This window comes from Passer domesticus, chromosome 8 (genome assembly GCF_036417665.1).
Source record: "Passer domesticus isolate bPasDom1 chromosome 8, bPasDom1.hap1, whole genome shotgun sequence".
Classification (NCBI taxonomy): domain Eukaryota; kingdom Metazoa; phylum Chordata; class Aves; order Passeriformes; family Passeridae; genus Passer; species Passer domesticus.
The window spans coordinates 45,938,493-45,963,979 of record NC_087481.1 but is presented as its reverse complement, the minus strand read 5'-3'; the positions used below and the strand labels follow the sequence as shown (position 1 = coordinate 45,963,979).

The 25,487-nt window shown below is 43.4% G+C and overlaps 1 protein-coding gene and 1 long non-coding RNA gene across 6 annotated transcripts in view; one reads left to right on the top strand and one right to left on the bottom strand.

Annotated features, from left to right (window-relative positions):
* Positions 1–25,487, bottom strand: part of SUFU (SUFU negative regulator of hedgehog signaling) — an 88,407-nt gene that overhangs the window by 37,903 nt on the left and 25,017 nt on the right. For all 5 annotated transcript variants that reach the window (XM_064431155.1, XM_064431156.1, XM_064431159.1 and 2 more), the window contains 3 exons: positions 7,587–7,729; positions 5,194–5,279; positions 3,066–3,138 (listed from right to left, as the gene is read on the bottom strand). In XM_064431155.1, coding sequence (XP_064287225.1) covers positions 3,066–3,138; positions 5,194–5,279; positions 7,587–7,729 — 302 coding nt within the window. The remainder of the gene's footprint in view (positions 1–3,065; positions 3,139–5,193; positions 5,280–7,586; positions 7,730–25,487) is intronic.
* On the top strand, positions 19,189–24,284 carry LOC135306738 (uncharacterized). Its single transcript, XR_010367518.1, has 3 exons — positions 19,189–19,327; positions 20,564–20,723; positions 21,419–24,284. It is a non-coding gene; the product is annotated as an uncharacterized LOC135306738 (long non-coding RNA).

Genomic DNA, 25,487 nt, shown 5'->3' with positions numbered 1-25,487 from the left:
CCAAAACCCACACTTTGGCCCAAAATCGAGGTAGAAGCCTGTGGCTGACTGCAGGACCAGAGCAGTCTTGACTTAGACTTAAGCATTCAAGAGACTGCCTTTCTTCTGCTTTTCTCCCCTTGTTAGGATCTTCCTCCAGCGTCAGGCGAAACTGGCTTCTTGAAAATGTAATAGGAAAATCTGAGAAATAATAAATCTGCTGTGATTTTCTTTTGTTTTATCCTAAACATAAAATTAGTTGTGTCACCCAGAAATAGAAGTTGTGGGGAAAGAAATAAAAATACATCCGTTCCTACATATGCAGACAATGCTCTAAGTGAGATTTAGCACGTGGCTCCTTTGGGAACCCTCCATGGTGCTCTGTGAGGACCCAAATGAGCTGGCGTGGGGAGGTGTAACTTGTCAGCGAAGTTATTTTTTATCCCAGTCATTGGGGAAGCATGGAAGAGCCACCAAAGCTGCTCTTGAGCAGGGAGAAGAAGAGGCCGGAGGGCTGTGAGGCTCTGGTGGGATCTGCTCCCCCATCCCTGCAGCCAGGGCCCCACTCCCAGGCAGACCCTGTGGACACAGTGCAGAGCCTCGGGGAGGGGGAAGGACTCTCATCTGCAGCTCAGCTGGCTTGCAGAGCACTTCCTCAGGGGAAGAAGTGCTGCTCTGTTGGCATCCCTTGGAGATCAAGGGGAGCTGATGGAAACGAGCTGGCTTAAGGCAGCCTAATTTGCATGCCTGTTTCATAATGTTTGCAAGCATTGATGTTAAAAGGGGAAAAGTCAAAAAACCCCCAATCGATGTAGACTTATAGCTGTATAGGCAATGCACAGTTCTACCCCACCTTTAGCCAGCAACAATTTGCCTGGACTGAGGAGCTGTTCTTCCTTCCTTGAAAGGGCAGCATGAACAGGAGACTGGAGGAGCCCAAGGCAAAGGAGGTTCAGCTCTTTCCTTCTCAGAGAAAGGATATTTCTGTCCCATTTTCCTCTCAGCATGTGGGAGGGATGCTCTGAGGCTCTAAGTCATTGATCCCTTTTTAAACGAGCCAGAGCACTGCAGTGTGACCTGCAGAGCAGCAACCACAACTCAGGAAATTCAAATCAGCTTTATTCTCTTCTGAGATATCTGCTAAACAGAAGCAAAGCACTGAGAATCAGCACAGAGCTGGGGGACAGGAATTGTTTGACAGTGCTGCCAGGGAAATCTGAATGGCCTACAGGGAAGCCTGGCTGAACAGAAAACAGCCAGCGTTGCCACAGTGTTAATTGCCGACATCCTGGGATGACATCTTAGTTGGGATCCATTCTCAGCAACTCCGAACAGAAAGTACAGCTGCTGCTGCCAGGGCTGAGTTTAGGCCTCAACCAATTCCCACAAGACACAATGCAGCCTCCAAACAAGCTCTGCCTGCTTCCCAGGCAGACAACATGCTTGCTGACTCCCAAGAAAGTTGTCCAGTTTCTCTGCCTGCTCCCTCCCTCCTCTCCACCTCTCTTCCACTGCTGCCTTCCTGGTCTCACACACCCTCTACCAACACCAAGAAAAGGGCACTTTATCCTTTCCCCACTAACTGGAGCAGAAGGCACGTGACAGGGCTGGAGGCAGCCTGGCACAGCCTTCCTCCCTGCACTCAGCAGAGGCTCTTTGTGGGACTCGGGGTGGATTTTGCTCTGTGAGTCCCTGGGGGCTGCAGCAGCAGAGCAGGAGGGAGGTGTGCACACACACACACCTGCCCATCTGCACTTCTGCAAGGGCAAGAGAGAACAGAAACAGGAATGTGCTCCATGTGAGGAAGTCCGGAAGGACCACAGACATAGCAGCTTTCAGCAGCAGGACACACTGGTGAGGCAGAGGTACTCTTTTTATTTGCCTTAACTTGCCTTGGCTGACTCAGATTCCAGTAAGCTGAGCTATTTTTCATTTACAGTAAATTGAAGAAAACCTTGTTATCATTAGGAATCACCAGTGTGCAGACAACAGAAACACCTCCAGGAGGGAAGAGGGCAAGGTTCAGGAAAGTCTAAAAACTTTATGGGACTTTCAGTTGTATTAGCTCCCACATTGTGGAACATTTGTGAAACATTTTTTTTGTTTCTCAGACTGGGGTTATTCTAGATGAACAAATCCTTAAAACCAGTAAAAGTAGAATTTGGTTTTCTTCTTAAGCTTTCAAAGTAAAAGATGTTGTGAGGCAACTGAGAATAATCAGATACAGACATGCAGACCATAAGCAAATGCTTGTACAAAACATGCACATTTGCACGTGCCCTACCAGGCTGAGCCATAAGTTCTCTGTTAAAGGCAAATACTCAGTGATTCACTGAAACATGGCCAGCACCACACTGGATTTGCTGGGGACACATGTACTCCAGTACCGTGTACTACAGCTCTGCTGAAGGGATTGCAGAATTGTCTCCTAAATGCATGCATGGCTCAGGAGAAGTCCACAGTACAGTAACCTCTCCATAGAGGTCCTATTCTTATCTTTAAATTTCAAAAATTAAATTGAACTCTGAAGAAGAAGGTTTAATATCTCTTCCTGTATGGATTATTAATAACTGCATGTGGTACTTTTGGGTTCCCATCATTTCTCAGTCCACACTAACTACTTGGCCTCAAGTGATATCCTACAGGAATGAGCTACACTGTCACATTTGCTGTGAAAAAATAGTTGGTTTTGAGATTTCTACATGTTATATCCCCTTACACTTGCACATAAAACAAAGGAGAAATTTCCTGGTGTACCATTCCTGAATCTTGTATTATTCTACATCTTTCATCTTCTTTCTTCCTCTTTTCTAAAACATCCAGTCCAAATTCTACCAATTTATCTCATATAGGAGATTCCATTTTCCTGGTCTCCCTTCTCTATCTTTCTTCCTAGAGCTGCCATTCACGTCAGGCTGGACATGTCCCTCTTGAATCGCCTCTAAGAGGGCAAAGAGTTTCTAAGAGTTTTGCAGGATTATTACGAACACTGAGAAGATCCAAGCACCTTTACAGAAAATATTAGAATAGTTGCATAACAGTTGGCTCCTACAAGAGACATGACATTTTATAAACTAAAGACATACTTGCAGATGTGGGTCAATCTCGAATATGGTCTCTCCTCTTCGCATGTCCGTTATCAGCCAGGGGCCTCCAGCTCTACAGAGAAAGACAGGTAATGAAGCAAACAAGCCTTTTAATTAGAACTTTCCAGCAGGGTCCTCAGAGTGGACCTGTACTGCAAGGAAGCACAAGATAAGGGTTTAAAATCAGCCTAGAAACCCCTTTATGCGGCATATACATCCCATAGCATTTGCCCTTTACATTTTCCAAATAAATAAATAATAAAAGCCCTCCATGACCTAGCAGTTAATCTGCTCAGTGCCTGGCACCACCCAGACGTGCACAGCAGTCAGGACTGACACAGGCTGTTATCCCCTGTGCAGGCCCCCTTGCTCACACAAGACAGGGTTTTAATCTTACAGGAAAGGAACTGGGACTGAGAAGTCCAGTGTAGCCTGAGTCAAAGAAAGATGGGCAGGGCATGGAGTCAAGATTTATTCCTCTATTACATATCTAAGAATAGAACAGAGCCCCAGTGGGACTGCACTTTTTGCCAAGATTGGCAGTCACGTTCAGTACCACAAAGAGCTTATTGCTCTGATAAATACCATCAAACAGACATTTTGCTCAGTTGGTACTTCACGACCAAGTACTCAGATGGTTCAGGGAAATCTTTGTTATCATTAGCAATAATAGTTGGAAGGCTCAAGGTGTTTCCCAACAAAGGTGACAGAAAACAGATTACTGTGAAGATGAAATACTCAGAGACTTCACTTTGGGTCACAGTGCAGCCAGACTGCAGAAGTCAGCCTTAGATAGTGCTTTTCATTTGAAGTAAAAACTGAAGTCTTTTGGAACTGCCATAAAAAACTCCATTTTTTTCATGAGATGCTTTGTTATCGCAGTCAAAAGCCCCCTCCTCTGGCCTAGTTTGTGTTAGTCTCCTAAAACACTTAAGAGTGAGAGCAAAAAAAGTTAATATTTTACAGGTTTTCAGATGCATGGATATCCACTAGTTTTTTCACATCACTTTGGAAGTTGTGAATTATTAACTGCAGGGGTGTGACCTGCCACAGTTCCTCACTGGGGTGAAAGAGACTTTTACCCCAGTTCCACATCAATGGCTTAGTAGCTTGCAGCTTTGCCTTCAAATCATGCACATTTGGGTCTCATTTTTTTCCTTGGAAAGGTGCTTATACCACAGCATAAAAGCCAAAAACCAACATGAGAACAGACTGAGGAGAGAGGTGCTGTATCTGTATTGACTTAGAGGAGCTAAGGGAGCTGCAGGCAGTGTTTATTTTCTCAGGGACCCAGAAACAAAGCTTGCAGCTGGACAAATTCACTCTAGGGCATTTGCATGAATTATCTGCACTTGTGCCTAAAAGGGAAAAGTTCAAGTTAAAAAAGTTCATCTCTTCCAAATAATCAATCAATTCAAGGCTATTGTGACACTAGAGAGTGTATTATTGTGCCCAGAAACAAATGTTCAGAACTATTTTGCTTTAAAAAATAAGTCTTTTGAGTTACAATCACATGGCAATAACTTCCACTGAATTTTAAAATGTTTAAGCAAAATACCTGCAAGCCAAAAAGATTTAGCTGCACCCTGGCAGCAAACAAAGCATCAACATATCATTTACCATTTAAAACCCATCTCTTCCTCAACCCAACATCATCTTTGTCATTTCTCCCATGGCAAAACAATGAACTTCACTTTCATGAATGCTCCTCCTGCTGCAAAGTGGCCCACCAAGAGTGGGCCAAGTTTGAGAGTGACTTTCTCACTTTCAGACAGTACTTCCAGATAGTTTTGTAAGCCAGACCCTCTCCTTGCTTTGAACCAAACAGCAAGGTCACCAGTAACAGTTATCCCAGGAAGAGCCAATGAGAAAACCCTGCAGGCACAAGAGGAAGGAAATTAAGCTTTCAAGACCTCATTCTCTTTCACCCTGAACATGTGGACTTCCACATGCATTAATTTGCCATCTAAGTGTCTGTGCCTGAGAACAGATTTGCAATGAATTCCCATCTCTTGCTACAGCACAGATTAAATAAGTTCCAGCAGCAAGTTAAAGATTGTTAATAAAAATAAACAATGATTTGCTCTCTATAGAAATGCTCCCCTATATGGGCTTTGTGACCACTTACACTGCGACAGTCCGAAGCAGTTCCAGAATCCCTTGACCATTCCACTGCTGAGCTGCATGCAGTTCCTCAGTGCAAACCCCAACAATCTGTAATAAATAACAACAGACATACTAAACTGGGTGGGAACCACGAAAGAACTGTGGAGAAAATGTGCCATGTGGTACTGGATCAAACAGTGCACATACAGAGAAGCACCACTGCTTTACTCTAACCAGATATGCCAGGACAAATGGAGCCTGAGACAACAGTGGGATCCCACAGGACCTTGTTCTCTCTCTCTCTACACTTACCATGTGAAGTACCCTGGTCATGTAACATTTAAACTTGTGCAGAGTGTGTGAATTTAACAATGAAGAGGGTCTGGTGACAAACCAGGGTTTACACACTAGCCTGCTTGACTTTTCAATCAAGTCCACACAGACAGGACAGAGCAAGACAGGTTAGGGTCTGAGCACATACCAACTCTGCTCTGTCAACTGATTGCTAGGGGCAAGTGCAATACTGCACAAGCAATCTCAACCAGGCAAGGAACTTGCTGCCACATGGGATTGCTTTGATGCTCATAAAATCCTTGACCAACTCAGTTTGCTGACTGGTTACATCTTACCCAGCACCATAAAGTAAAGCTGCTTACACACCACATAATCCACTTGTCACTGCAGGCAACTGCAGACTTCTGCCTTCCTGTATAATGCAGGATGTGTTTGCTTTTCAGGATAGGAGCTGCCACACTGAGCAATACCAGATGTCTCTCTAACAGCAGCTGAGATCAGCTGCTTCAAATGAAGGGGTGAAACACCCTTCAGCTGATAGCAGAAGGCAGTTTCTTCCTGCTGTATCAACCACTGGTTTGTGCCTTTGAGCACAATGATTCACCCCGAGATGAAAAATATTTTTTGCCACGGCCTTCTATTTTCTTCCTCAATACTCTTAAGTCTTTTCCAACAACACTGAATTTTTTGTCAAAATCTGCTCAACTGATGTTTTATCAGAAAAGAGAAAAACTGGAAACTAAGCTCTGAAGAGCAGCAAGCAGAAGTGAAGGATGTGCCTTCTGCTGTAGGCACATAACTGCACTGATAGAGATCTGCGTGGAAAACTCTCATGTCAGCAAGCACCCAGCTCTGCACACCCTCCCTCTCCTGCCCCTTGCAGAGTTCACTTTGTCAGGACGCAGCCCTTGGAGGTGCACTTCATCCCCACCCGTCTTCCAGGCTTCCTCCACAGCCTGAATCACCCCTGCCTCAGGACACCCCTCCCTGGGCCTTCACTCACTAATTACATACAAACAGCAAGACTCTAAACAGGAAATTATTTTGTGTTCATTCTTTGCTTTTTGTCATCATTTATCCTCATGGGTCAAAATAAATTCATAACAACAAGCATCAAACAAAGGGGAAAACCAAGTCAACTGTATGTGTTGTGGAAGATGAGAGGCCAAGGGCCTCAGGATGCAGCAAGCTGACTGTTCTTTGATTCAAGACAGCTGGGCACTAAAGAAGAGATGAGGACTAACACAGTACTAGCTGGAGAGTCAGCCAGGGATTATCCTGCTTAGTTTGGCTCTCTGTCTCTCCTTCCAGGTCCCACAACTCACCTTACACTAATTAATCTCACACCCACCTTGCTTTTGTTGATAAAACACAGACATTTGGGCACCTCAGAAAAACCTTGCAGAGCAGTTGTCTTAGGCAGGTTTGTGGTAACAGAACTTCCTTTTACATGTTGCAACTACAGCCAAAGACAAATGGGAGCAACTAGAAGCTTAAATTGTAAAATACAGACACTTGCATTTTCCCACAGGATGGAAGCTTTTCCACAGAGCTTGAAGCAATCACAGTTGGCATAAACTATGCCACTCTTCCACTAAGGTTGTTAACCCAATATGCAATTTAAAAATATCCAAAGGAGCCCCTATCTAGGAAACATCGCTGAGAAGGACTTTGGGAAAGCAAGCAAACCTGTTTGGCCACAGAAGCTCCCCATGCTGAACAGCAGACTTAAATCACAAGGGATTTTTTTAGTGCTTCTTTTGCAAAGCAAACCCAAACCTTTCTTAAACAGTAGATCAATACAGGAAAACTCAGCCTCTAAAGAATCTTTGTGTCAGTGCTGCAAGCTACAGCCATTAAGTACTGCTAAAACAGCTCCAAGTCCTGCTCCAAACTCTTCTCTTCCTGGCATTCAAACCAGTGGATCACTTACCGATATTACCACTGAATTAATTTTCATTTATCTTCACATTACCTTTTAAAACTCAACATTTTTTTTTCAATGTTCATGTTGAAACTGAAGACAGGATAAGAAATATCTGAGTTACACAGCTCAAAGCAATGCCAGCTGCACTCCACGCCCAGGAGGTGGCAGTGGGAGCCATGGTGGCTGGGCTGTACCTGCAGGAAAGTGACGACCCCAAAAGGAGTCTGGACCGGCTGCATCTGGGGGTCTTCTGTCAGCAACATGTGCTGGATTCGAGACTCACTGTTGTCCAAAGGGCTGTGCCACGACACATGGTCACCGCTGCAAAAGGTGTTTTCTGCAAGGACAAGAAACAAGAAATATTTAGTCTGTGAACTCTGCTAGAACATTCCTTCTGTTGGCAGCTGCTCCTGACTGCTGCCAGGCAGGGACCTCTGGCGTGGGCTGGGACAGCCACTGGTGACCATTCACAGTGACTGCCCCTGGCCAGCTCTGCTGAGCCTCTGAACCACCTGAAACAGGAATGGAATCTCATTGAGTCACCTGAATTTAACACTGATTTCAAAATTGCCCACTCTTGCCCTGTGGCAAAAAACACTGTCCTACTTTGATATTAAGCCCAACAGAAAATACTAGTAAATAAAATTAGCCCTTATTTACTATTAGTCTCCTTTTTTGAGAAGGCACAGAAAGTCAGCAGGCCATACTGGATGCCCACTGCCACAGCAATTCACACTCTTAATTTGCCACAGAGAAAATATCCTCAAATTTGAATTAAACACGAATACTACCCTGCTATATTTAATAAAAATTCTGCTGCCCACCTTGTGATAGTGTAAGTCAAAATCACTCTCTCTCCCAGTTGTCTGGGCAGCTCTGGTACAGAATTATAATTAATATGTTTCTTCTTTCCCAAACAATGAGAAAACCAATAGGCTATAAATTTTATTCTGTGTCAGAACAGACTGCATCAAAACAAGGCAGGCATTCCTTTCTTTTTCTCCCCTCCTACTTAGAAAGACAAAACCCCAGATAATCCCATGTTCCACAGCTAGTGCATGCCAGAAGGCACACCAGAACCCATCTGTCTGATGCTGCCCCATCGCAGGAAAGGCTAATGCTTTCTGAGTGAGCTAGAAGTAAAACAACCAGCCATGACCACATTCAGAGCAATTAAAGCACACTCCATTTGCATACAGTTCCTGGAGCATATGTGGTAATGCTGCCTAGCTGACTGCTTTTATCTTGGGTCTTGTGCTTGTCCAAGCAGAGCTTTGTTGTACATACAAATAAACAACCTGGAATCCACATTCTGCCCCCTAAGATAGGGGTAATGCCCCAGGGATGAACTGAGTACTGCCTGCTTGTTTCCAAAGTCAGTGCCCCTCTCCTTGACCAAGCTTGTCCATGAAGGCAGTCAGGGCTGCTGTCCTTGCTGTGGTCTCTCCCAAGGCCACACTTAGAACAGCAGGAGACGAGGCCTTGCCCACTGGAGGAGGACTAGGAATTCCAGTGCAGACTGGAAAACAGTGGTTATCTGAGGTGCTGTCAAGACAAGCATCTCCCATGCTACAGGAGCAGGATCCAATTCAGAGAGGTGCCCTCCTTGGGCACCTGGATGGTCCTGGATCTTCACCTAGCCTTTCCACACCACCTTTCAAACACATCACAACAGGACACCCCCTAAATATCTACAGGGCTAATAGATGAACATGGCAGTGTCTGCAACAGCAAGAGAAAAACTTTTTGAATTGCCAGGAATTGCAACTCAATCCCTGTCACATTAAACACCACCAAGGAACTGGGTGCTTGCACACCCCATTGCAATAATTGTGCATCAGGACCAAATTTATTATTAATAATTCCTTTAATGACAATTTTTAGTAAAAAAAAATCCTTTCAATTTTTTTTTTTCTCCAAGAGACATTTTTCATCACCACGACGACAAGCACAGACTTGTGGCAGCAAAGGCAGGATGCTTCAAGGCAGCCCTCAGCAGCAGGCAGGTAAACGAATGAGAGCTCCCTCAGAACTGCTGTGGTTAAAAATATCTGCAATCCTCTCTCCCTGATGAGGAGCTGCTGGCCCACTCCTGGCTGTAATGTTGGGCAACTCAGCGTGTCTCCACTGGGTGTCCCCATTGGTGTGGGTTTGAACATTTGTTATATATATATGTTTTTTTCAGATTAATTTCCTGGACAGCTCATTTGATTAAGAATTAAAATAAACTCTAATTACCATAAGGAACTTAGCCTGAAAAATGAGGCATGTAACAGAAGGGCTGTGATAAGTAAGGGAATGTTTTCCTTAGTTAAAATTAGGAAAGAAAGAAAACATAGTGAATGCAAGCTGCTTCAAAGAGTTTATCGTTATGCACATTAAATTACACGCTTCCACCTCTGGGACTGAAAGGGCTGGTTCAAATATTACTTTACTTTTAGACTTGAGGAAATATAAGCAGACAAATGAAAAAATTATTTTTTTTAGCATCAAAATCTGATTAAAGAAACGGCCCTTAGAATGTTGCAAGGGATATCTTGTGATATTTTCCAAGTTAGACAAAATGTGGCTGATTAATTTTTTTAAAATGATAAAAGCGTCTCAGTCACAGTTTTCAGGAATGAAACAAAGCCACAAAGAGCTTATTCTTGGGCCCTGTCTTTATACCACAACATTTTGCCCATCAAATGCTCACACAATTCTATGCTGATCGATCGCTGTGTTTCACTGTTGGTGCTGCTTCTCCTGGGAAAGCCCAGCCCGTTTAGAGCAGGTTTTCAAATGCAAATGTCTCTGCTGGAAACCCACCTGTTTATGTCCATGTGAACACTGAACACTTAGAAAATCTCCCTCTCCCTTGCATACACACGAACACCACAAAATTCACACTGACTACTCAATTAAATCACACCAAAAATTCTGCAAATAACACGAAGCCAAATTAAAACCTGTGGGAGTTCAAGAAATTTGGAATTACACCCTGAAGCCCAGCTTTCCACTTGCAGCACTGAGAACAGCCTGAATTGCATTACTTGTAGCCATAAAAACTAAGAAAATACAGAAACTAGATAATCACTTTCTATTGCCTCATGCTGGAAACAGGGAGAGTATCCTCCCTTCCTACCTTTCACACTCACATTTTCAAAACACGACAGGGATGAGAACACCACACTGGATAAGCCTTGTCTCCTTAGATGACCACAGTAAAAACAGCAGTCATCAGAAAAAGTTCCAGGACATGACCAGGTAATTATCAAATCCATTAAACAGGTGGCAAAGCACAGAAATTATCTAACAGGAGAAATTAAAAGCAAAGGAACTAAAAGAAAATATGTTAAAAAGTTAAATTCAAAATTTTTTTAGCCTATGGATAAATCAGCAAATCCTCAAGAGTAAACTGAGGCTCTAATTTACTGCACACAAGCTGACTGCTGCTGAATACTTCTGCCTCGTGGTAAACCTGAGGTGACTTCATGTTCCCTCCATGACAGGATGAGCTAAGGTACCCAGTGTGCCCCAGGATAAATTCATATCCTTCAGCAGTTTCCATGGGAGCAGGGATGTGTTGTAAATACACAGGCTGGCTCATGGAACCCTCTGGGACTCTTGCACCCTTCCTGCTTGGAAGGGGCACTAACTAACAAGCCTTAAACCTAGCACAGCAAGGTGACTCATCCTCACAATTTTGAAACTGGTTCTTTTCCTGCAAGTTTATGTTTTAACAAAAAACACTGACTTTTCTTTCTTACTGGTGAGGATTGCTGATTCCATGAAATCCAACTGCTTCATAGGGAGGTATTGATTTCATAAGAACTCAACAAGGAAATCGTTAAAGCATTTCAATTCAAACTTACTATTTTAGTTCATAATTTATAATAGCAAATCTGAAGCCTCTCTCTAGCTCTACAAAAATGAAAAGTCTCTAAATCTGCCATAGACCAGCTCTTGTACTATTCTATTATGCAAAAGCAGCAGTTATACCAGACCACTCTGTTAAGCCACCCATATTTTGAAGTCTTTAAAATGTCATTATCAATTTTCTTTTACAGCTCACATAAAGCAGGTAAGGTTCCTTCATGCAGCAACAGTCATAATTCAGCTGCACAATTTCTCCTAACTTTACTATCCAACTGTTCTGTAATGAGAACTGGGGAAATAACTCAGAGGGAACCATTCCACTGTAGGCTAGTGAATTTTCTTTGTCTAACTTTGCTCATGTATTTTCTTGGAGTGAATTCCTCCTCCCTCCTTTAATTTGACTAAATATAGCTGATACCTAAAGAAATAAAACCAAGTCATATTCTTGGCCTTGGGATGTTTCATAAACAGTACAATGCATGCAATCTATGCTCAAGTGGTGTTACCTAGCTCTAGAGAGAAACACAGATTACTTCCCACTGTATTTTAAATTCCTTTTTTAAACCTGCCAGCTTTCCATATATGGGACCCTTACTCCCTTAATTGCCACAGGGAGTAAATGGAAAAGAACAGCAAACTTAGAGAAGTACCTGGAGCTGAGAGAGAACTCCATCCTGAAGGCAGCTCCAGGCTGAAAGTGAGTCAGGGAACACCTCCAGTGAGCTGGCTACCCTGCACCCAGAGCAGATGGCAAACAGTCTTTGGGCATCTGGGAGTCCAGTATCTTCTCTTGCATGTGCATTGGCAACTTAAGGAGGAAAACAAAGAGCTGATGCTGTTCCACCAGCAAGAAGACAGCAAGGCAACTTTAAGCCTTTCTCCTGTCCACGCAGACTCCTGTCCCCAGCCCCTCTGGCTCCAAGGCAGTTGAAATTGCACCACCCTGGTTAATCCAGAGGCCAGAAACTTGTCCCCTTCTGACATGGTCCTGCCATGTAATTCTTGAGATAAATTTTAAAATTAGAAGAACAGATTTGCAGCCTGACCATTCCTCTGTACCTCTTCTAAGACACCTCCTCCTTCCAAATGTCAGCTAAAATCAGCAACAGAAGGGTTAAACTGTGGTCAGTAAGTGGCCAGATAAATCCACCTGGACAGTGTGCTACAGGTTAGAAGCCGATACAGCACTGAGTGGGAGAAGCCCTAAGTAACTAACTACATTTGCTTGGTGTTGGGAAAACAGCCACTCTAAACTCATATCCATCAAGAGCATGTTTCTATTCCTCCTGGTTCTGGGGAAAGCCAGGCTGTCATTACATGGTCACTTTATTTGGGGACACGTGCAAGATGATGCTGAAACAAACAGTCCTGCTTGTCCCCTGCAAAAGCAGGGCTACCTGGATCATGCTCTCAGAGCAGTGATGTTGCTTAGCTATGCTCGTACAATGCTTGGCAATTCTCTGCTACCTTGGTCTAAAAATAAAGGAAAAATCCAACCAGAAAACCACTCCAGTAAATCTGCATCAGCATGTGGCACTGGGGATGCTGGCACACAAACAGGATGACCACATCCCTCACAGAGCCAGACCTACATTATCCACAGTGTTCAGCAGTGTGAAAACTGGCTGCTCTAAGGGCTACAAACCTGCATTTTGACTCAGAGATCTCAGCTAAACTGCAGGCAGCAAGTCACAGATGTCAGCCCACATAACTCAGAGAAATTGTGTATTTGAGGGCAAAGAAGGATTTTAACTCCATGACTTATGGGTGCAGGAATGTTAAAAAGGCCCCCAGTGAATTCCTGACCAGCATGACAGTGATGCAGCCAGACATTTAAATTGAATGCAGCTTATCCAATACTTACAGAAACAACGTAATTTATTGCATTGCCATTACTCCATGCCTGGTCTGTATAATTTATTATATAAATGCATTTTCTCCAACACATTTTTAATATTCAGTCTGGCTTTGTTAAAAAAAAAGTAATCTGGCAATCTGTCACAAGTAAGATTTGATGCTGTTTTTCAATACCATTTTGCAGACCAAACAGCTAGAATTAATTGAGAGAAACTAAGGGCAAACACAAGAGTCCAATACTGAAATGTACTAGCTATATTTTTCACCAGACCTACTTAATATATTTCTAACTAGCTCAATAATAAATATAAGCATGCATGCAAAGATGTTAGCTATAATAAATCGATACAAAAGCTAAAGATGAAAGTTGTGCCTAAGTATCTCAAAGCAAGACTGTTATTGCAACCCATTATATGGATGAAGCTGCAGACTATAAAGAAAAAGACTTTATTTAGACTCATTTGCCAGCCACATTAAACTAGGATAATTAATGCTAAATTCAGTCTCAAGCTTAGTTTCCTAACCTACAAAGAACTGCACACATGGATTGGTAAAGGGAAAAAACAATTGGGATATAATCTGTGGGGCCCACTGCCAGTTAGTTTATAATTTTGTTTTCAAGTCAAGATGAACATGTTTTAAGAATATACAAGGAATTAGCAGAATTCAGGCTGTGATATATCTGCACTATGATTTAAAAATGCTTTTCCTCTGTTTTTCTTTTTCAGTTCAATTTTGCTGCCCCTTATCTCCTGCCTTGGAAACAGGAACTGCCCCAGCCCTGGCACTCCAAAGAGGTGCAAATTCACACAGAGCTGCTGCCTCCTGCAGACATGCAGCATAGAGAAGATCCCTTAGGAAGAATTAAATCCCAGGAATACAATTAACAATAGCTCCACTGCAGGGATTCAAATTGGGCTTTTAGAAACAAGGGGCCTAGGTAAAAGGTTCTTTTAAAAAATAGCAGGGAAAAAAACAGATTATCAGTACTGTAAGGACTGCTTGACCTCTGAGGTTTGAAGACAGTTTCAGAAAGCAGAGAAGCATGTTTCTTTTTTTTAAATAGTTCTGCAGGTTGAAAATACAAAAATTATTATTGCACAGCTCCAGGGTGTTAAGTCTGGAAAATTAACAACCCTTACAAAAGAACCAAATCAATTTATGCAAACAATATAAACTTACTTGATCATTTAATTCTTTGAACTGAAAACCCAGTGAAGAGCCCCCCACACCTTCCCAGGGTACATCACCAGCAGGGCAAGGTGATTCCTCACTTATCTGTGTTGTGCTTAGAGTCATCACTACTATTGGCAGTGGGATGATGGAAAGTGTGTCTCACTGTACTGCAGCTTCCACTGATGGAGTTACAAATGCTGCTTTTCTTATCACAAAGTGGATCCCAGGCACCCAGATGCCTTCTCCCACCCTGCAGAGCGCATTATAGAAAACAAATTTAAATTATATTGTACAGTAACCAACTTGGTTCTGAGCCCCTTCCACCCCTTCTGTTTTCCAAGATATTTCTTTCCATCCCTTAGAGATCTGCGTATCTGGCTTGCTCCTTCTTCCTGCCCCATGCTACATGTACACACAATTTCCATGACTGCAGACTTTGGGAATTTCTCAGCAGGCTCCCAGCAAGTGACTCCAGTGCCCAGGGCACACTCCCACCCTCTGCAAGTGGGGGGCCCCCTGTCCTCTCCCTGACTCCGTACAGCCTGCTGCACCAGCCACCTCCTCCCACACTTCCTCTCCTCCCCACAACTTCATTCAGCTATGTTCCCCTCAGGCTTCTGCAGCCCTTACAATCAGCAGAACCAGGAGCTGGCACATGTTTGGTGTCCCCTTTGTATAAGCACTGTCCAGGGCAGGTTGCATCTCACCCTGCTTTTGCAACAACACAGTTCTCACCCATCTGCAGATTTATCTGCATGGCTCCCTCCTCCAGAAAGGGGAAGCTGGAAGAAGGTGTGGCAGCATGAAAGGACTTAGCTGGCATTGTTGAGTATGGCAGAAAAAGAAAATGAACACAGATGTGGATTGCCCCTTCTCAGTCCCCCAGAAATTTGCTGCTCCAAGTTCTTGCTCCTCTACAGCCCATCACCCTTGAGTACTGCAGGGTTGGGGTGCTTTCACCTCCCCCAGTCTTCCTTTTACTTTCTCCATCCTCCTGTTCCAGCAACCATAAGGGAGCAGGAGTGATGTGCTTGCTGAATTCTGACCTCCAGGTCAGGCAAGAGACCCTTCCACCCCTGCCCAGCTGCACTGCTACCAGCTTTCTGCATCCTTCACCTGAAGGAGATGCATTTTGCAGCACCCCTTTAAAGGATGGAAATTACATCATCAACACTTTCAAAAAGTGAATAGCCTCAGGATGGGGTGGAGGCCCAGGAGCCAGAAAGGATGTGATACAGCAGGATCTCCTGTCAGATAAGAACTCAGCTCAAAACAGATATTTAATGACAGTTTATTTACACATCATGTGGCCCCACATGACCAGTCTGAAGAGATACTTGCCTGTCATTTAAAAACTTTATCCTGCGTTCCGACACAGGAAAGCCAGGAGTTGCCTGAATGTCTCCAAGCCAGGTGCAACTAGAACAAAGACTGGTACCCACAGCATTTGGCAACCTTTAAATGTCCTCAGTGACGGAACAGAACTGCAGCAGGTGAGAAAAATTTTTTTCCTTGTTGGGCCTTCTACATACTTGCACGTGTGCAGGCCACGGAGAAGGGAGGATACCTAGATGGACCCATGAGCACCATCAGTTGTACAGTCACTTGTGATCTTCCCCTAGATATGCATCTATAAGACATTTCTACTGAAGAGCTTTTAAGGAGCTTTAAGTGGAAGCAAAGGCAGGATCTACCTCTGAAGAACCCAAAGAACATACAAGCAGCTTCCTTGAATAGCCTTCACAGCACAGACATCTGACAGACTCTTAGACTGCACCAGGGTATCTGTTTTAGCAAAATTATTTAAGAAACAGCAAGAAAGGGGAGATGGTCTGTGACAAAACATCCACAAAGTTATCACATTATAGCCCTTTCAGAAAAAGGTTCTAATTACTCAGACATTAGTTCTGGGACTTGTAATGGACAGGAGGGCAGAGGTCTTCAAGAGAGCACTGTGTCATTTTTCTCAGTGGTTGATTATTTTCCCTTATATTTTCAGGAATTTAAAGCTTGCACAGGCCAAACTTTTGTTTTACTTTGGCAAAGCAGGAGGTCAAAGGGCAGGAAACAGAAAAACTCTGCATTCACACATACTTGCATAAAATAGTTACCATTGAGCTCTACCAACCCATTACAGCACTGCAAGAAAAACACACTTATTCCATTCCAAGAGTTGTATTTATGGTTCAAATGCAAAATGGACAGCCTGTTTATGGAGCATCATTTGAAACACCATCCCAAGTGTTCTGAGAAGACTCCTTTAAGCCCCTAATTTTAAATCAAAAAGAACAAGAGTCCACTTCCCTCAGGTTCTGGGCTGCCCACAACCTCTGCATATACTCTCCCAGTTTCTCTTTCCCACCAAGAACAAAACACTTCCCCTGCTGTGCCCATTTGCTGCCTCCTGGCTGAGCGGGCTGCTGCAAAGGATCTTTGGCTCTGAGGCTGTCAGAAGACAGTCTGTAATGAGCTCTGCACACTGCCACTCTCACAGGCAGAGTGGGTTAGTCAGAAAGCACAGTTTGAGCACCACTTGCTGCACAGATCTTCAATAGAATGTGTAAGAAGGTGGATATGTAACAGTGAACCCAACTTCCAGCTCTGCAGTTCATCTGCAGTTACTCTACTCTGCAGTTTCATCTAACACGGGCTTGGCAGCTGTCAAGGGAAAACACAGTCCTTTTCAGAAGGCTACTCAGTACGTGTAACCTTCAAACTCTGCTCTGTGCATCCCAAACAATTGCACACAGGCAGTGAGAGAGGATGCTCTTGCAACAGCAGAACAATCCCTCTGTGTTGTTGCTTTCAGCTCCTCCATAGGAGGAGGCAATACTGCTCTCTGCAGAAGCTTTTAACTGCTAAAGCAGTTGCTTCCGTTTCCCAGGAAAGGCCGGGTGGGACAAAGACCTTATATATGAGAGGCCAAAGGACCTCACACCAGCAGGAGGGGGAGTTTTCTGCCTTCCCCATGCTGTTTCTTTTGTTCTGCATTCCTCCTTCAGTACAGGGACAGAGCCTTTATCCAAGGCAGGGCTCACCATGTGCAGCTTCTCCCCTGCATCCTTTATTCCAGGGTTAAGAGATATTCTTCCTCCCAGAGCTTGCTGGTCTCCAACACGTGGGCTCCTCCTCACTCCCCTACAGTGGGGAGGCTCTGGGTAGGATGGAAGAAAAGGCTTCCTGCAGAGAGCTCAGCTCCCCTCCACTTTGGGCAGAAAACAGCCAGATCAGTCCTGATCTTGAACTGCAGCCACTCTGGATAAACACCTGCTCAGGGCCAGCATCCAGGCGTCCCTGGGCATGGGGCCTGCTGGCTGTCCCTCTGCCACTGGGGCTGCTGCAGCAGCCCTGCACAGAGATGTGTCACACAGCTTCCTGCAGGTCTCTGTGCCAGCTTCTTCCCTCCCTCTCCCAAGAGCAGCCCACCTGCAATATGAAGGATAAAATAACTTGTGCATTTCTAAGTATAACCCTGTATCAAAGTTACAAGTCTTGGCACTGTGTCCATCCCTGACCCTTTGGGAGCAGCATCAGGGCACATGGGCTGATATAAAACACAGACAGAAGACAAATTTCCCACCCCCTTTCTTTTTCCTTTTTCTTTAAAAAACCAACTGAATGACCTGTACTGAACAGCTGAAAAACAACAAGCCAAGTTCAGTTCCCAGGCAGGAACAGGACATGAGTTGACAGAATTAAAAGGGACAGCATCAGTTGAAATCTCGCCAACTCAAACTGGGCCTAAACCTACTTTATCTAAATTGCAGTAGCAGCTACAAACAAGCCTTCTCTTTCAGGCAGCACTGAGATCCCTCACTTACTGCCTGGAAATACTATGTAATCAGTAAAGCAGTCTAGGGGAAGACAGCTTTCCTTCTATTTCAACAAAGTCTTTTATAAGCAACAAAGGCTTTCTGTGCCTTTGCTCCTGGCAAAGTCTCTCCGTGCCTTAGTGTGAACCTATCCTTTGGGGCTGGAGAAGGTCAGAGACCTGTTCCCAGCCAAGAACTAGAAGTTGGAGAGACAACAGTGGCTTCCACAGCAAGACATAGGAAATAACCATGAATCCAGACAAACTGCAGGAGAGGAAAAAAGCCCAAACTGTGGGAGATAGGGAGGTAGAGGAGAAAAGACTTTAATTTATATAACTAGCTTAATGACAATATAAGACATAGATTTTTCATCTTCCAAGTAAAATAAGAGTACAGGTGTCCTTGGAAACTCCTGGGGCTCCAGTCATGCTTTCCTACTGCTGTACTTCTGACTGGGAGGAGCCTCATGCCCAGCCCTGCTTCAGAGCACCCATGCTAATGAAGCAAAAGGCAAAGTCACTCAGCAGTGGTGCTAGTCCCTTCCTCTCATGTTCCTGGGAAATCATCGTGCACTTCTCAAACCTGGCCAAAGGGCTGCAGAGGCTTTTCTATGCTGCAGCTGAATTAAATGTATGGGGAAGAGATTCTGTAGTGCTGCCCAAGGTCCCAGCAAGTCACAAAGGCCAGAAAGATGCTACTCACTAAAACCGTAAGAATTAGGAAAAATAATGGCCAGCTTATCCCATCAGTGGCTGATGAAGTGACAGTGCTCCAGGGCAAAAGGCAGGGCTGAGTCTGGCACTGGGGGGCCTCCAGTACTGCAAAGGGGCAACACCTTTGCTGCTGGAAACAGCAGAGAAGAAGAAGTGAAGAAGAGAAGTGAAGTCAATGTAATCACACAAAATCTAAGGCCATGCAACTCCATCTGTGCTGCCAGGAAGAACAGGCACACCACACACGTGGTGGCACTTGCAGCTGTGTCCCTGCTCTATGCCCTCTCCCAATTTACCACCCACACCTGAAACCACTCTGAGCAAGAGAGGATTCACAGAGAGGAAGGACAGGCCACCAGCTGCGTGCTAGTTCACAGCCAGGGAAACTCAGCCATGGCCAAGGCCACTGCAAAGCTGCTTTCCAAGGACTGGCAAGCTTGCGCCTCTGCAGCCACCCACAGAAGAGAGCTGGGTCTACCCCTGCCTCACAAGTGAGGATAAAAGCATCGGACTCTGGAGGTAACAAAATTACACTCATACAAACTGACATAATATTAAGCTTTGCAAGCCTTCAGAGGGGACCTACATTACTAAGGGAACACAGATCTACCACAGGGAGTAAAAAGGGCCAGGTCTATCTGCAGCCAGCACTTCACTGCAACGCCTTTCATGACAATTTACAAGAGTTACATCTGGCAATTCCATTGCCAACAACATCAGCAATGCCATCCAGCTCCAGAGGAAGCCAGCTACAGGTTAGGGACCAAAGCACGAGCTTGACAGCTGCCTGTCGTGCCCAGCTCTTCAGCCAACCACTCTGCACGCCAGCAACCGGTTTGTTTTGTCAGCCAGCACATCATTTGGTACCACTCACAGCACGTACGTCCCAGCTGGAAGCCAGGGGATGTGACAAGGCTGGCTTAGGAGATGGGGGAGGGATGGGAAGTACTGGGGAGGTGAGCTCAAAGGCAGCAGTATGGGGAGAAAGGGATTTATTGCAGCAGTGCAGGACACTGCACAAAAATACAAAGGCCCAGGCTCAATCTGAGCTGCTGCTCACAGAACAGCTTGTTTTATGGGAAACATCTAAGAGGAATTAGGCTAAAACCCAACCAATTTCTCATGGACCGCTGAATAACTATCAGATGATGAGAGCTTTTGGCCATGACAAACTTGGGTTAAATTGGAACCAGTGACTTAATGTTTCCATACCCCTTTGCAGAATAAAGGCACGCAGCCCCTGCACACTTGGTTGAGTGTCCTGTTCACCTACAGCAATTTACTGTGCTACAGTTTCAGCATTCACACAGCAGAGTTCACTGCATAACAGGTTCTGTTGAACTGAAATTGATGTTGATTTATACTTCTTTGTAGAGCTAAAACCACAGTTAATCTCCATACAATTTTAATCTAAAATCCTGGAATACTAGAGAGGAGACAGGCCAGCTCTACACTGGAAACGGGTCAATATTATAAACAGATGATAGAAAAAAATATATATTTTCCAGAGCCATAGCAACCAGAAGAGAATAATAAATCGGCCTGGGGTTGGGAAGAAAAAGATAAGGGTATAGTCAGGGAAAAATGTGTATGAATTACTGGCACATTTTATTTGGCTTTAGTCATCCTCCTGGGAAGAAATAAACAGCTTTACAAACAAGCCAGAGAAGCTTCATTTGTATTCAAGGAAGGAAGGAGTTTGTTTTAGGTTTAGAGTTTGGTTGCTTGTTTTGGTTTTTTCCTTTTTACACACAGAAATTGGCCTGTGTCAAGAATGTTTGAAAACATGTTGGCAAGCAAAGAGTCACAGAGGCTACAGCTCTGAAGCTTTCTGGACCCCAGGAGACGTGAAGCCAAGGCCTGGTGGTTATGGCAGGACAGCAGGTGCCAAGGGACCTGCTGGTGATGGCTGCAGGTCTGTGACCCCCATCAGATCCCCTAATCCCACCGAGCCCCACTTTAGTGTAAGAGTTATACTTTGCCTGCACATTTTATTATTACTATTTTGCAGTACCCAGGATGCAAAAAACTTCCTACTACTGGCTAGTCAAAAGTCTAATATTAAAGTTCAACTTTTCAATTAGTTGAGACATCAAACTCACATTTAAATATCTTTCAGTGCACTAGTCATCAGGAGACTATGAGAAAAGATAAATTACATATTTATGGAATAAAAAAAATTTACATTTAGAAGACCTGAAAAGAATACTTAGTCATTCAAGACATATTTATAATAATAAATGAGACTAAGAAGGCTCTTACTCTGCCCTTGCCTAAAGGAAGGATAAACTCTGCCTGGAAAATATCCATAAAGAACAGTTTGATTTGTTCTCAAAGATATGCAGCAATTGGGAATCTGCCACTATCCAAATGTGTCACTGCACTTGCCATTCAGAAGTTCTCCTAATGACAAACCCTAACCCTATTTTACAGAAATTTTAGTTAAATTTCAGAATTTTTAATCTCTCCTGTCCCCAGTAGGCACATGAAAAATGTATTTATTACTTTATTCCTTACAGAAACCTTTTGCATATTTGAAGACTGCTCTCACATCTTCCATTTTCTCCTCCCTAGCCTAAACAAATGTAACTTTTGATCATTCCTTCACAGGTCATATTTTCTGGACCTCTGGATCATTCTTACTACTCTCCTCCAGTCTCCCTCCAACTGGGATGCATCTGACTTGAAGCCTTTAGCCCAAAATGAAATACAGTGTTCTCCCTCTCCCTTGCAGTATAGGACCCAATCATATGCAATACACAGAACACTTCTATTTATACATCAAAATAATTTCACTTCTGTCTCTCAGCATGAAGAGTGTGTTGGTTTAGGCACAGTTCATTGGTAATAGTAACTCCAAATAGTTTTCATCTCCTTTCAGAACTGCTGCTTTCCCCCAACTGATTGCACTGGATTATTCCCGTGTCAGGAGAAGACCTTGGACCTGCTGTGTCTCCCTGCCCTTACTGCACATCAGTACTTCCCAGCTCTACCCATCTCTTGTAGTTGATGACTACACACTAACAATTACCCAGAGTCTAAATATCCAACCAGTATTGCAGCCCTCTTCTTTACCTTTCACCAAGATCTCATTTCCTCAGCTCATTCACACACTTGTTGGGGCAATATAAAAAGTCTCAGTAGTATTAAGGTAACAAACATTCACTGCTTCCTATGGTACCTGTAACTTACTTTCTTCTGATTTATTGTTGTCAAATCCATGCTGGAACATCCATTATTCTGTGGATGCCTTCTGGATGGTCTGTTTCTCTTAGCAGTTTCTTAAGACCTGAAATCTGATTGACTAATTAGAAACTTTTTTTGGTGGTGTTTTTTTTTAAAATTTTTGTCGTTTTGGGAGTTTGTTTTGGTTTTGATACAGGTTTTTTAATGGGATGTGAAGAACAGCATTTGCCAGTTTTCCAGGCTTCTGTGGTGCTACCTGTCTCCCCTAAACCAGCAGGGGCTCAGCCTGCTCATGCTGATATGTTCTGGGGAAAATGTCATCAAGCTCAGCCAACCTACAAATTCTAATTCATGGACATCCTCATAATACTTCTGGCTCATTCCCCACTACAGCTTGTGCATTGTGGAGAATATAACATGACATATGCCACATCATTATCTTTAGGCTCTATGCACAATGAGTTTTCATGACAATTTCTCCAAACCTGTACCTGACAGCTGCAGCTGTTTTCTTTCAGTCTAAAAACATGGAAGCAGCAAGAGCTCATACACACATGTACTTGTTCCTATACTACATCTATATACTATCTTCATGACATATATCTGACCCTTGAAAACAACATAAATTTATCCCAGAGAGAAAAAAAATGCAGACTTTAATTTCAGGTAGTCCCTCTGTAGTGATCAAGGGTCTTAATACTGTAGTACATAAAGAGTTAACAATTGTAGTAAGCTCTGGATAAGCTTTCTGTAGGAAGAGAGTTTCTTCCTTCTCATTTGAATTGAAGTATAAATTTGTTCTACCATGAGATATTTGCAGTACACCCATGAACCATGACAAGCTAAGGTCATGGAATTGTGCAAAGTTTCATTTTCAAGGTTTGAAGGTTTGGGGATTTTTTAAAACTAACAGAGTTGGAATTTGTGGTCATGGTCAAACAGTGATAAAATTAAGAACAGATAAAGCCACAAATAAAACTCTTAGAACTTGAAAGCTTGGTGTTGTTGAAGGAGGGTAAGTACTGCCCTTTAATCAAAAGCACCAAGCGCTTGTTACGGTGAACAGAGAAGCCAAGGCTGAAAGAGGTCTGAAATTCAATGCAGAAGATTGCTTTTCTAAAGCACTGCCACAGTGCAGGAGAGAGAGAAACAAAGGAATGCAACATTCATTTGCCTAGAAGCGTTGTTAGAAAAATACATCACTTGCAATGAGACATGCTTTGCAATGGCAATACACAGGAATAATATTTAAGACAGCAGTAGCTGCTAGGTGAATATTTAACTCAGTCATCACCACCTGAAAATGCTCAGGCTCAGCAGGAGTATGACTACACCTTACTCTCCCCCAGCTTGAGCTGGACTCAGCAGCACACCTCGATGATAACTAAAAAGTTGGCTTTTATCAAGAGATAAGAATTTAGCTCTTAGTACAGCTTTCAGAGTAAACAATTTTCTGACATGTGAAAGTGCTTGGAGCCTATCCAAAAAGTTTCTGCTGATTTTATTATTTTTCTTGCTTCTTGTTCACAGTGGATTCATAAGCTTTATTTCAGTTGTTTCAGTTCATCAAATGTTTTTAAGGCTACTTTGGAGTATTAAAAAGACACCATAGTTTTTGGGTTTTTTTTAAACAACTGAAGAGGACGACATTAAAGAACATGAGTTAAACAACACTTAGAGTTAACTTTAGAGTTAAACAACACTTACCAGAGTTTCATTTGACAAATGCTCTAAGCACTACAGTCAGAAAGAACTTGAGCAAAAAGAAACCTTTCATCATATAAAACATTGCTGTCATGCCACAGCCTGCTTCATGCCCAATGGGCTTCAGAAGAACCAACCCTTCAAACACTTCACAGTTTTAAAGTTTCAACATCAGAATAGAGAAGTCCTGTAAAAAAAAAAAGGAAAAAAACAATTGCAGAAGCTCACTTGGCTCTGCAGAATGAGAATGTCACACTGGGGGAAACGCTACCAGACAGAAAAGAAAGTAACACTGCTGAGGACTGGGTGCCTGATTACCCAGGAGTGACATAAGGAAGAGCACAGGAACTGCTCTGGATACTGCCATTCTGAGACAAGACAGCTCCAGGGAGTACAAGAAAATAAAGCAGGACATGTCAGATGTAGCAGGAGTACTGGAGACTCTTCAGAGCAATGGAGTGAGAGATCTTTGACTAAATTAGAAAATTACTGCATCTAGCTGTGGTCAACTGGCATTGCCCTGAAAGATCAAGAAGAAACATGATAAAATAGGCCCCATTACAAGTCTTACTTTTAAATGCATCATCTTGTCAGGATTAATGTGATGTCTATTATTAACCAGACTATTTTAGTCTGAGAAAATTCTTTTCTAAAAGAGACATGTGATAATCAAATTTGTACTAAAATAAAACTAGAGCTTTTTCCCTTGTTGCAACAGCATACAGATTTGTTTTATGCAAGGCAAGGAATGGTTGGTAACAGTCAGTGACAACACACAGCTGCTTGCTGAAGAGCATAAAGCAGCATGAAAAAACGCCTAAAATCTAACACTTCTGTAGTATTTTAAGAGGCTGTTGCAGGTCTCTTGTCCAGCCTCCCTATTTGAAGTGGAGCCATCCCCAATGCTAGATCAGGACCAACTTAGCTTTGTTGAGCTAAGTCCTGAACCTTTCCAGGAATGGAGTTCCAGCATCTCTCTTATAAACCATTCCCTGTCCTTTGCCGCTCTCCTTGTGAGCAAGTTTTCCTTGAAGCTTTTCCAGGGCCTCCCATACTGCAATTCAGAGCTGTAGCCCTTTGATGTACTATCTAGGGCTTGACCCCACAATCTTGTTACTACCCTCCCTACAGCTGTAGGCTCCAATTAGATCACCATGCACATTCTTTTCCCAGGCTAAACTGGCCCTGCTCCCTCCAGCTCTCCTCACGGCTCACATGCCCTAGAACCCTGACCACCTTGAACACTCTCCAGTTTTTCAGTATCTCTTAAAGGCCCAAAATAGGACACAATATTTTAAGCAAGTCCTTCCCAGTGCCATGCCAAAGAGGTAATAACTTCCCTCTGTCTGCTGTTCATATTTTTCCTAAGGTAACCCAGCATGTGGTTTGCCCATTGTATGATAAGCATGGTATTGGCTCACACCCAATTACATAGTCAAAGAAAGAAGTCAATTTATGATTCATACACTGTTGTTTTTCATAAGGCAAATTGAAAACTAAACACCCAGAGGCTAGAATCCATCAGCATGATGAGTTTCAGTGTGCCTTTAAAGAGTCATGGTGGATATAAAGTAAAAACCAGCATGGATAAGCAGAAGATAACACTGGAGTGTGGTTCATGCCAGATTGATAAGCATGGACACAACCACTCTTTTCATTCTAAGAACAGTTATTTGGCTTTGAGGTCAAAAACATGGGAGTACATTTCTACAGGAACCAAACAAGGGAAGTCTCTGCCTGACTGCCACCTTAGTTACCAAGAAGTTTGCCCTTAAGTACCCTTGCAAAT